At 35.6% G+C, this 12624-nt stretch overlaps 1 protein-coding gene across 2 annotated transcripts in view; it reads left to right on the top strand.

The window, feature by feature from the left end:
* Window positions 1-4425: 4425 nt before the first annotated feature.
* The window catches only part of igsf9a (immunoglobulin superfamily, member 9a), a 43653-nt gene continuing 35454 nt past the window's right edge, over window positions 4426-12624 (top strand). For both annotated transcript variants that reach the window (XM_073830115.1, XM_073830114.1), the window contains exons 1-2: window positions 4426-4772; window positions 12540-12624. In XM_073830115.1, coding sequence (XP_073686216.1) covers window positions 12558-12624 — 67 coding nt within the window. In that variant the 5' untranslated portion in view covers window positions 4426-4772; window positions 12540-12557. The remainder of the gene's footprint in view (window positions 4773-12539) is intronic.

The following is a 12624-nucleotide window of genomic DNA, read 5'->3' as shown; positions in this document are numbered from 1 at the left end:
TAAACCATTCACAACCATAAATTATCACCATTTGCTATGCAAACTATTTGGTTTTTGTTTTGCCATTAATTTGATGACAAACATTTCTATATTTTAAATGACGAGTTATACTTATATAATAATTCATTCCATCATGCAAAATGACGAATTCAGTATATTCCCCATATTATAGGCTATTAAAACGGTTTACACCTTTAAAAATAAGCTTAATACATGTAGTGCAATAATATGAAAAGTTAGTTGGAGACCTGCTGACCACGTCGCTATAACGTTTCCCACGAGACCAACCAGGGACGTCTTCTAAGGACGTGCCTACGACGTTTCTGGGACGTTAGCCAAAATTCAAAAATATGGAACCTTACCACAACGTCCTCACGACGTTGTCATAAAGTAATGTCGCGCTGACCAAATGACGACCAACTGGCGACGTCCTCACAACGTACTGTGTTTGCTGGGTAGGCTGTTCCCAGAGTGCTGTATCAAGGCACCTCAGTGGGAAGTCTGTGGGAAGGAAAAAGTGTGGCAGAAAACGCTGCACAACGAGAAGAGGTGACCGGACCCTGAGGAAGATTGTGGAGAAGGACCGATTCCAGACCTTGGGGGACCTGCGGAAGCAGTGGACTGAGTCTGGAGTAGAAACATCCATAGCCACCGTGTACAGGCGCCAGGTCAAGCCACTTTTGAACCAGAAACAGCGGCAGAAGAGCCTGACCTGGGCTACAGAGAAGCAGCACTGGACTGTTGCTCAGTGGTCCAAAGTATTTTTTTTGGATTAAAGCAAATTTTGCATGTCATTCGGAAATCAAGGTGCCAGAGTCTGGAGGAAGACTGGGGAGAGGGAAATGCCAAAATGCCTGAAGTCCAGTGTCAAGTACCCACAGTCAGTGATGGTCTGGGGTGCCATGTCAGCTGCTGGTGTTGGTCCACTGTGTTTTATCAAGGGCAGGGTCAATGCAGCTAGCTATCAGGAGATTTTGGAGCACTTCATGCTTCCATCTGCTGAAAAGCTTTATGGAGATGAAGATTTCATTTTTCAGCACGACCTGGCACCTGCTCACAGTGCCAAAACCACTGGTAAATGGTTTACTGACCATGGTATTACTGTGCTCAATTGGCCTGCCAACTCTCCTGACCTGAACCCCATAGAGAATCTGTGGGATATTGTGAAGAGAAAGTTGAGAGACGCAAGACCCAACACTCTGGATGAGCTTAAGGCCGCTATCGAAGCATCCTGGGCCTCCATAACACCTCAGCAGTGCCACAGGCTGATTGCCTCCATGCCACGCCGCATTGAAGCAGTCATTTCTGCAAAAGGATTCCTGACCAAGATTGAGTGCATAACTGAACATAATTATTTGAAGATTGACTTTTTTTGTATTAAAAACACTTTTCTTTTATTGGTCGGATGAAATATGCTAATTTTTTGAGATAGGAATTTTGGGTTTTCATGAGCTGTATGCCAAAATCATCAATATTAAAACAATAAAAGGCTTGAAATACTTCAGTTAGCAGGGTTTCCGCGGGGTCTTAAAAAGTCTAAAATTTATAAATCAAAATTTTAGGCCTTAAAAAGTCTTAAATTCGCTGTTCTAGGTCTTAAATAATTTTACACAGGTCTTATTTTTCCGATGTCCATGTAACGCTACCTCTAATGCTCATCTAAATTCTCTTTCTGTTGTTTCCGTGGTGTTGTAGTTCTTTATTTCACTATTCCAAATATAATTTGCTGAATTTAAACTACAAATGAGACCAGCATGCAATAGCCAATCAGCTTTCTGTTATTGGCGCGAGTCTCTCTCGGATTGTACAGCAGAAGTCAAATGGATTTAATTTTTTAGCTATGAAGAAGTGCAAGTTTAGCGATACTGGGCTTGGAAAAACTGAATATAGGGCTTGGCTAAGGCCAGTTGCTAACAACTGTAGATTTTTTTCTCCCTCTGTGGAAGTTACTGCGTCTTCAGACAGAATCGCAGTATTTATGTAACATTTCTAATATATATATTTATAAATCAATAAATGTATTTACATATTAATCTCACTTTTAATTTTGCAGTGTAAATTATGTAATCTCACTGCTAACAGACATTTAGAATTTATTGATAAATTCATAAAATAAATTTCAAAGGTACGCATACATTTCAAAAGTAAAAAAAAAATCGCTTCAAATTTTTTTTTTACATCAGATATTTCTAGTGGTACTTTTATGGGGATATTTTGTGTGGAATAGTATCTGCTGATATGGAAAGTTCACTGTATATCGTAGTAATAAATTTAATTTATGACAGCCATGAAATTTTGTTTACTTTTTACATTAAACACATTAAATATCACATATGCATGTAATATAATATCTATTTCCATTACAGGTTTAGGTCTTAAATTTCATATAAGGTGGTATTAAAAAGGTCTTAAAAAGTCTTAAATTTCACTTGTTCATATCTGCAGAAACCCTGAGTTAGTGTGTAATGAATCTAAAATATATGAAAGTCTAATGTTTATCAGTACATTACAGAAAATAATGAACTTTATCACAATATGCTAATTTTTTTAAAAGGACCTGTATATATATATATATTTATATTTTAAGTTAAGTTCCAAAAAAAAATTTTTTTTTTACACTTTTGATTTTACTACCAAAACAGTGTATGTTTAACAATATAAGAATTAACTGCACAATTACAAGATGTGTGTACCTTGAATATTATACAATTTGCATACATACAAAATTTGTGGAAAAAGACATTTTTTTCAAGATGTTTCCAACTCTTCCAACACTTTTGTGTTACTTTTGCATAACTTTTTAATTCTTAGCAGAGCTTGCTTGTTTGTTTTTAATATAAAAAGTTATATTTTTGGTAAACGTAAAAGCCATTTCAAACCAAAAGTGAAATTAATAATTTTGTTCACATTTAGTCACTTCTTGTAAAGTGTTCTTGTAAATTAAAAAGTAATGCATTACTAGTTACTTGGCAAAAGTAATCTGATTACTGATACTTAATAATACTTAGTAATCTGATACTTATAATGCTATTGATACTTATGGTGCTGCTGATACTTATAATACAATACAAACTCTCTCTCGATATGTACACACACGTACACACACACACACACACACACACACACACACATGTGTGACCCTGGACCACAAAACCAGTATTAAGTAGCACAGGTATATTTGTAGCAATAGCCAAAATTACATTGTATGGATCAAAATTATAATTTTTTCTATTGTGCCAAAAATCATTAGGATATTAAGTAAAGATCATGTTCCATGAAGATATTTTGTTTATTTCTTATTGTAAATATATCCAAACTTAATTTTTGATTAGTAATATGCATTGCTAGAACTTTATTTGAACAACTTTAAAGGCAGTTTTCTTAATATTTGATGTTTTTGCACCCTCAGATTCCAGATTTTTTAATAGTTGCATCTCAGCCAAATATTGTACTATCCTAACAAAAAATACACCAATGGAAATCTTGTTTGAATAAATCTCAAATTCAAACCAAGGGTAATATCAGCCTTCATATCTTTATAACTTTAAAACTATAAATAGTTTGCAGAATTAATCATGCAAAACATAATGAAGATAACACAGCATACTGCTGTTTGGAACGTGCATTCACATTGTGTCACATAGAATTATAAAGTATATACTGTGTTATATATGCAGCAGGGTAGTGTTCCTTTCTAAATGTGAACAGCCAAAGACGTTCCCTGTCCTGGAAAAAAACACACAAGAATTTACTGCCCTCTAGTGGGCAGTGGTTGAAAATGTAGGATCTACGATTGAGCAAGTCTGCCAACGCTAGGGGCCCATAAACAAGGAAGTCAAGACAAACTTTAAAGGCTCTTGCGGTATAGTAATATATAATGGGGCGTATAATAATAAATATTACCATTAACCGCGATGATAAATAATAATAATAATCATAATTGTCCAACGAAGACAAAGTTTTCCTTGGATTATGATCCCATGCAGATAAAGCCTAAACTGTAGTGTGTGTTTTAATTTTACACTACAATACTTTCTATGGTTTAGTTTCACTGTAATTCTCATTTAAGCTACCATTTTATCCAAACCAAATTGTATGCCAGCTCATATCACGAGTCGTCATAGTTCACTAGTTTATTGTGTTTTACAGTCTCAAGTGATTTCCGTGTGCCCAGATGATAAACAAGTTTAGAATCTCGGCCAAAGTACAACATCAGACACACCTCTGTATTATGAGGTCAGAGTTATAGTGAAATAGCCTACCCTACGCCTGTAAAAATGTAGGGCTGTTAAATAAAACGTTTTTCCTGTATTAAATGTAAGCTGTCTTTCAACCGGTAAAACATTTAACATTTGAAGTGTTGCTTTATTAAAACATCCTTTCTTAAGGCGCGACAGCCGTGTGTAAATGTGTGTATTGGTCCATGTTTCTCCTTGTGCGCTCTGCGCATGCGCGCCCGTGTTTGGTGAAACAGCAGCGGGGGGAGTGACTGAACTCAACGCTAGAGGTGCACTGATGCGCCAGCTCAAGCCTCCCAAAGAGACAAAGTTTATGCGCTTGGGTTTCCTCACTACATTCACAGAAGCAAGAGAAAAAAAAAAGAATTATCACTGGCAAAATGTTTGAAGTTGTTTTTGAGAATTGGTTGTGATATGGAACTAACGCTGAGAGAGTATAAATTCTTACTTTTGGAATAATTCTCACCGTGGTGTTTTTCCGTCTTCAACGCAAAACAGCGCTGCTTACCACAGCTGATAGATGAAGTGATACAGGTGAGTGTAAACAACAGTTTACTCTGACTTACAAGTTCCGTTCTTTAAGATAGTCTAGGTTGAAAAAAAGAGACATTTCTAGATTAAACAAAAAACATTTTGACTTTTAATTGTACGTTGTGTGTAATCCTAAAACCGAATGAACGGTATTTACAGTGCTACTTAATTCAGAGTAAATTCAAGTTAAAGTAAGCTTGTATTAAATCGCTCAGTATCTGTTTAGTATTATGTTCATCAGTCACTCTACACTTCATTTATGGTTTACATACTGTCTCTTAAGTTTCATCGTGTGATTAAACTATATATTTACGTATCTATGTATCTACAGTCGAACCAAAATTTTTTCAGACACCTTCAACGTTTCTCACATTATCACAGTTTATTCTCTATAGTGCAGAAAATGGTAATAAAATATGACAAGAACTCAGAGTTAAACTGTCAGAACAAATTCAGCTTGATAATGTCAGATAACTTTGATAGAAAAGGATGTAATGCATTACAATCAACTAAAAATTTAAGACACCTGTTAGTATGACAATATTTACGCAACTATCAATGCTTAATTTCAGTCAGTCTGTGGTGTAATAAGATCGCATTAGCAATTAAAGAAAAAACAACTAAGCAAAACATGGTCAGGTCAAAGTTTCTGAAATATTTTTGGTCCCAAATTTTTACTGGTAGCCCATTGTATGAAGAATTTCTAGGTATAATATATCAGTTTACTTTATTTTGCTATCCTCACTTACATAAATGAACTATAGTGTCCTGTGCCCACTAGTAAAAAAAAAAAAACATAAAAAATTATATCTGGTGTTTGAATAATTTTTGGTTTGACTGCATCTTGCCCAACTTAAAGCCTGGAATACACTACACGACTTTTAAAATCTGAACAGATTTGATCTGAACAAGGCATCCTACACTTACAGACTTACAGACATCATACACTATGGGATAATACACTACCAGACTTTAAAGTTGTTCCGATCACAACAAACTCATGCAGAAACATGCACCTTGTTGCTATGAGACACTTAACAAATGAAAACAATATGCGTTCTAAAATCGGCTGAAAATATCAAACATGCTTGATATCCTCCGACTGGACCATCATACACTACGTGATTTTCCATGGAATCTGTCAACTCAAATCTGCAGACTGGCCCTGACTTTCAGCAACTTCTAGACAGTAAATCGACAGAAAATGAGGCCAAAAATCGTGTGGTGTATTCCAGGCTTCAGTTGTATATTGCCAGCAACATTCATATGCTGATTTGGCTCAATTTTTGGTTGTTAGTGTTTGTTTGAGAAGTGGGGGATTTATCTAGTGTTTGTCTGTCAGTGGCAGTTCAGTGGGGATGAATGAAAGGGTTTTAATTGCCCCTGCAAGGGGTCCAAGTGGATTTGTGGGGGCAGGTTGAGCGGATTTGCCAACATTCACCCAGCAGATGCTTGTAGCTTGTTATAGATCAATTTCTGACCTGTTCATCTACAATACAGCATAGGATGAATTCAGGTTGATGGTTGATTGGGATACTTTCCCCAAGTCATTGCAATGGTGCAAAGAGTCACAAATGAACTTCCTATATTTGCATATTTAATCTTTTTTTATTTTCTCTCAGGTTAGGTAACTCATATTGTATTGCCATTATTGAAATTCATTAAGCGTTCATTGATCAACCTACCCTAATTGAATGTAAACAATCCTTATTGAGTGTAAACAATGGTTGTGACAATGGATTTTCCTTTTAGTCAGATGTTGGCCCAGCGTGACTCACGTGTAGATCCGGAGTGAGCCGCATGCGTAATGTAGTCAAATTCACAGTGAAGAGACATCAGAGTCAGAGACGTCGCTCTTATTTACAGTGATACTAATCTGTCACTTTTTTCAGGCTCACTGCAGCCAGATTATCCCAGATTACATTGAGTGTCTGTGTCTGATCCCAGCTGTCATGAATCAGTGAGCATTCATGCATAGCAGCGTGCAATGTATGGATTATGATGCTTGCGTATGCAATAGTGTTAAATCATCGTCATTATGGAACACAGTCATGGATATGGCATTTTCTCTCTCTTTACCAAAAGGCTGATGAGGTTTTTTGAGGGTTTGACACTTTTTGAATCGGTACGTGCTTATTTCTGTCACGCTTAGTTTTGTTTGTGTTTGCGCCACTGCAGGAATTTGCATTTTGGTGGAGACTGACAAATTCGTGGTCGACTTTTGGGTTCGCTGAATATTTTTTTCTTATACAAACAGTGATCTCATTCCTTTCTGAAACTATCTACATATAGCAGCTAAATCTCTAATATCAGTCTAAAATGTGTTTGGATGTTTTTCGTAAGTGCACATCTGGCTGCATCATCTGTTGAGTTCATAAAAACGATATTGTTAAAGCTTTGTAAAATAAAGAAAGTAGGTTAACATTTCTGACCTCTGCAAATCAATGGTTAGTCCATTTGGCTGATTAAATCCGTGAGCTCCGGTGAAGCCATAATCACGTCAGCAGGGAATCTGCTTTGAGTCTCAGAGTTTCAGGTCCAGCTGCTGCAGATGATCTGTTTATTTGCTGTAGTGAACAAATGCGTTTATAAGGACTTACTTTCACAGTATGACGCGACTACTGTTTTAAAGGCTTTCAGAGAGTAAACAGTTTTGTCGCAGGGTGCTAGTGTAAACGTTTCTTGTTTGTTTAGACCTTCTTTGAAGCTCAAGTTTGGAACATCTCAGAGGAGCACATCATGTGAGGATTTGTTACATACTGGCCTCATTTAAAGTCAATATGTAGCTAACTCAGAATCTCATTTTACTTTCATGAAATGAAATGATATTCAATGACACAATAATACAAATTAGGAATTTAAACATTAACAGTTGGTGTTATAGAGAGTGCTGCAGTGATGGCATACACTAACAGTCAAAAGTTTTTAAATAGTTGGATTTTTAATGTTTTAAATCTTTTGAAGAAGTCTCTTCTGCTCACCAAGCCTGCATTTATTTGATCCAAAGTACAGCTATACAAAGTACAGATAAACAGAGTTCAGAAGAACAGCATTTATCTGAAATAGAGATCGTTAGTAACATTATAAATATTTTTTTTATCATCACTTTTAATCATTTATAACATCCTTGCTAAATAATAGTATTAATTTCTATCATTTCTTTCCCTCTGAGAAATTATACTGACTCTAAGCTTTTGAATGATATAGTTTAGAATGTTAAAAAAGGTTTTTATTGCAGATAAATGCTGATCTTTGCATCTTTCTATTCATCAAAGATTGCTAAAAATACTAAACTGTTTTTAAATATAGATACTATTACTACTACTAATAAAAATGCATATTCAAATGATTTCTGAAGGATAATATAATATTGAAGATTGGAGTAATGATGCTGAAAATTTAGCTTTGACCACAGGAATAAATTACGTTATAAAATACATTCAAATAAATACTCAAAATATTTCACAATATTACTGCTTTTGCTGTATTTTGGATTAAATCAAAGCAGGCTTATTGAGCAGAAGACACTTAAAACGTCTGGGTTACGTATGTAACCCCTGTTCCCTGAGGACAGGGAACGAGACGCTGCGTCTCATAGTGTCCACCAGGACGCAGCATAGAGTTCCCTCCGGAAGGGAACTTCTGGGTTACGTATGTAACCCCTGTTCCCTGAGGACAGGGAACGAGACGCTGCGTCCTGGTGGACACTATGAGACGCAGCGTCTAGTTCCCTCCGGAAGGGAGCTTACAGTTCAAAAACTTTTGAGTGGAAGTGTATTTTTGTAGGGCGACTCAGAAATAAGCATCATTCTGGTTCCCGTGAAGAAAATAAAAACAATATGACTTTACCATTGGCTTTTTGGATTATTGCTGCATTGCTCATCATGATAATTTTTACTAATGAACACTACTTTTATACATTTTAAAGCCACGGTCGCGTAACTTTAACGTCACCTTCACTAAGCTTTCAACATCTCTTTCAGTCTTTGTTTACTGTAAAAACATTTTCCCTGAAATTTCAGTTACAGTAGCTTGCAAGAGTGTGATTATAAAACAAAAACAGGCTGTGAAAGCAACTAGCGAGTAGATATATTTACCTGTTTAGCATTTAATGATAAATTAAACGCCAGAGTTAAAAAATCAGAATCAAAAAACAGAATATTGCAGATGTTTTTTTGTCACTGAATAAAACATGAAAATATCTTGAGCTTGTGTAAACCACAAAACATATTTCAGTCACTAGAAGTGCTAAAAGACTAACTTGTTTCTGAGTTTTGGCTTGAAAAACACATTAGTCTGTAGCAGATTTTCCTTAAACAATCGCTAAACGTGCGGCCCAAGTGACATCTGCGGAAAAAGAAAGTTGGAAGTGCATTGTTATTACATTTTCACAATGAGTTACAATTAGACTAGAAAACAAGAGTAGCAAAAGTAAATAGCGACTTATTTTGTGTCAAGTTTGATTTCTTGTTGACTTAAGGATCAACTTGACTTCTTTATCTGATATGTTACAACATTTTTACAGCCTAGCTTGCTTAAACAACATTTCTGAGTTTCACTGTCATCCTTTTAAACTTAATTGGAGACTAGGTCAGATATGAATAATTGAAGGACTGGTGATCCTTTTGCATTAAGCTTAAGCTCGTAATGAATTGGCTATATTTAGTTTTCACGCTCGGTTTGGCACAGTTCCTTCTCATCACAGCCAGTGACTGAGAGAAATTTGTGACACGAGTTCAGCCCGTCTTTTGTAAACCCCAAGAATGAATGGACGACTTAAACTCTTTCAGGACCTTGAATTAGCATATCCTACAATATGGTCCCAGCTTGGTGTCATTTGAAGATAGAAAATGGTTCAAAATTCAACGTTTGCTCCCTTGGTTAGACGATATTTATAATAGTCAAGTACTGTAACCCTTGCCCCCGAAAGTAAATAAATTAGATTTTACTGCCGCTTATTGAATCTCCAACAGTAAATCAAAAAGACAGCCTTTGTGTGCTTAGTAATTTATGTAGGACTTTGGTCTAGCTAGGATGGTGTTAACATGTTGCTAATGTTGAGATTGAAAACAGTATTTCTCAGTGTGTTGTGTTTGTCTAAAATGAGAAAACATTAAAGGAACATTCCATTTTATCATTTTGCACACATTATGGAAATGCTACTTTTGGAAGTTCTCAAAAAGTGTTCGAATAACGTGTTGAGAATGATCTGAAAGTCCTTATAACTTTGAACAAATGTTCTATTAACATTACTGAAAGGACGTTTGTTTAGGGAACCTATTAGCTTAAGTTGTGGGAATGTGCAGCAAATGTAACAGAGCGCTTACCTACCAGCTTTTGTCAGAGAAAAACAGGTTTATCCGCATCCCATAGAGCTGATGCGTTGCATTTAACAATATACAAGAAAGTCCTTAATTACTCAAGTTCTCATGATTTTTGTATCATGGGTTCTCTGAAAAGCTGAATAGGTGCTCATAAAGTAAACAGACTGGTAGCCGAGTGTGCGGTGAGAAATGTGTGACCTGAGGGATTGTCTTGGGACCCCTTTCGGGAGTCTTTAAGAATGGCTCTCCCTCATTGCGCAGGGGGTAATGAGTAGGCGTTTGCATTGTGCTCTGGTGCGTAGCGCACAGGCTCACGGTGAGCTAAGTGGAGCGCTAGCTTTGCACGAGTCACACGCTTTAGTATTTACAGCGTCTTGATGTGTTAATGATTTACAAGCGACTTGCAGTGTGTTAGACTGATGACTCAGGGACACAGTGTTACTTTTAAAAGTAATCCATTACATTATTGCGGTACTTTATAAAAAGTAACTATTACTTATGCATTACTTTACTTTTGCGTTACTTTTTGTTACCTGAGCTGGGTTTGCTTTTTATTTTTAATAATACAAAACCCAAAAGTTATATTTTTGGCAACTGTACAGGCCCTTTTACGCCACAAGTAATATGTAAATATGTGCGTGTGTTTTAGAGATGGGATATAAAAGAGATTTTAAAACAAAAGGGCTTTTCAGTGGAATTAGATCATAATGCAAATGTTTCATAATGCAAATTTTGCATAGATATGTAATAAACGAGAGAGGCTTCCAGTAGTTACAGTGTATTTAAACACATTTATGGCTGGGAAACTCAATTTAATTGGCTTGCAGTCAGGAACATCCTCTCATGATTTTAAGGCATCACATGGCGTACCAAAGTTTATAGAAGCCTGTTTCCGCGACTGAATAAAAAAAATTAAAAAGGTAAATGTGACTCCTTATCTCACAATTCTGACTCTCGCAACTGCGAGTTTACATCTCTCAATTCTGACTTTTTTTCTCAGAATTCTGAGACGTAAACCCACAATTGCGAGTTATAATGTCAGAATTGTGAGATATAAAGTCGCAATTCCGAAAAAATAAACTCGCAATTCCAATAACATGTCAGTCTTTTTTCCCCTTTAAAATGGGAATTTATAACTCTCTATTGTGAGTTCATATCTCACAATTCTGAGAAACAAAGTCAGAATTGCTAGATACAAACTTGCTTTTTTGGAAGTGAGTTTTTATCTCACAATTCTGACTTTCTTGCAATTGTGAGTTTATATCACACAATTCTGAGAATAAAGTCAGAACTGTGAGTTTATATCTCACAATTCTGACTTTATAACTCACAATTGCTAGTTTATATAACACAATTCTGACTTTACAAACAAACTTGCAATTTTGAAAAAATGTCAGAATTGAGTTTATGTCTCGCAATTCTGACTATAACTTACAATTGCTACTTTTTATGAAAAAAGTCAGAATTGTGAGAAAAAAGTCTGAATTTCAAGATTCAAACTCGCAATTCTGACTTTTTTTCTTCAAAAATGTGAGTTTGTATCTTGCAACGAAAATAGTCATAATTGCAATTTTTTATCTTACGATTCTGTGAAATAAGTCAAAATTGCACAAAAAAGTCACAGAATTGCAAGTTTTTATCTCACAATTAATTCTGACTTCATTTCTCACAGATGTGAGTTTTGTATCAAGCAATTATGTGAAAAAAGTCAAAATTGCACGAAAAGAGTTATATTTGTGAGAAAAATTTTTGAGAAATAAAGTCACAATTGTAAGTTTATAGTATGCGATACTGAGAAAAAAAGTCAGAATTGTGAGTTTATATGTAACTGCAAGTTTAAATCTTACAATTCTGTAAAAAAAGGGAAAATTGTGTGAAAAAATGTTAGATTTGCGAGGGAAAAGTCAGAATTGCGAGATACACTCATATTTTTGAGAAAAAAAATCTGAATTGTGAGAATCGCATGATATAAACTCACAATTGATATCACACAATTCTGAGAAAGTAGTCTATAAAGCCAGAATTGCATGATATAAACTCACAACTGCGAGAAATAAAGTCAGAATTGTGAGATAAAAAGTCGCCTTTAGAAAAAAAAAAAAGTATTCAGTGGCAGAAACAGGCTTCCATACAAGTCTGACTCATAGCTTATGGGTCAAACTCATTTGACAAATTTCCTTCCAACTATGTAGGTTTATAGATGAGTTTTAGTGATGTTGTTGAGCTTACTGTGTACATATATGCAATACAATGAGTTCGAAAGATCCCATAATCCTCCTGTGTGCTCTGAGATTACGGGAACAAGCAGAGCAAAGGTGTGGATGTGTTTATGACATACTATATGGTTCAACTCATAACCACTAGTGAGGTTGCCTGTAGCTTAATGCTTTCTGTGGCTGAGGTTTGTTTGCCTTGTGTTTGATCTTGTGTGTTTGATGTTCTTCAGGTATGTGAATCTGTATGAATGCCCATCATGCTACTGAAGATCCTTCCTCTCTTGGAAGTCATTGTTGCTGTACTGTCCCTATTCA

Source organism: Garra rufa, chromosome 23 (genome assembly GCF_049309525.1).
Source record: "Garra rufa chromosome 23, GarRuf1.0, whole genome shotgun sequence".
Lineage (NCBI taxonomy): Eukaryota > Metazoa > Chordata > Actinopteri > Cypriniformes > Cyprinidae > Garra > Garra rufa.
Note: the sequence above shows the minus strand (reverse complement) of the source record. Positions and strands in the feature narration are given on the sequence as shown.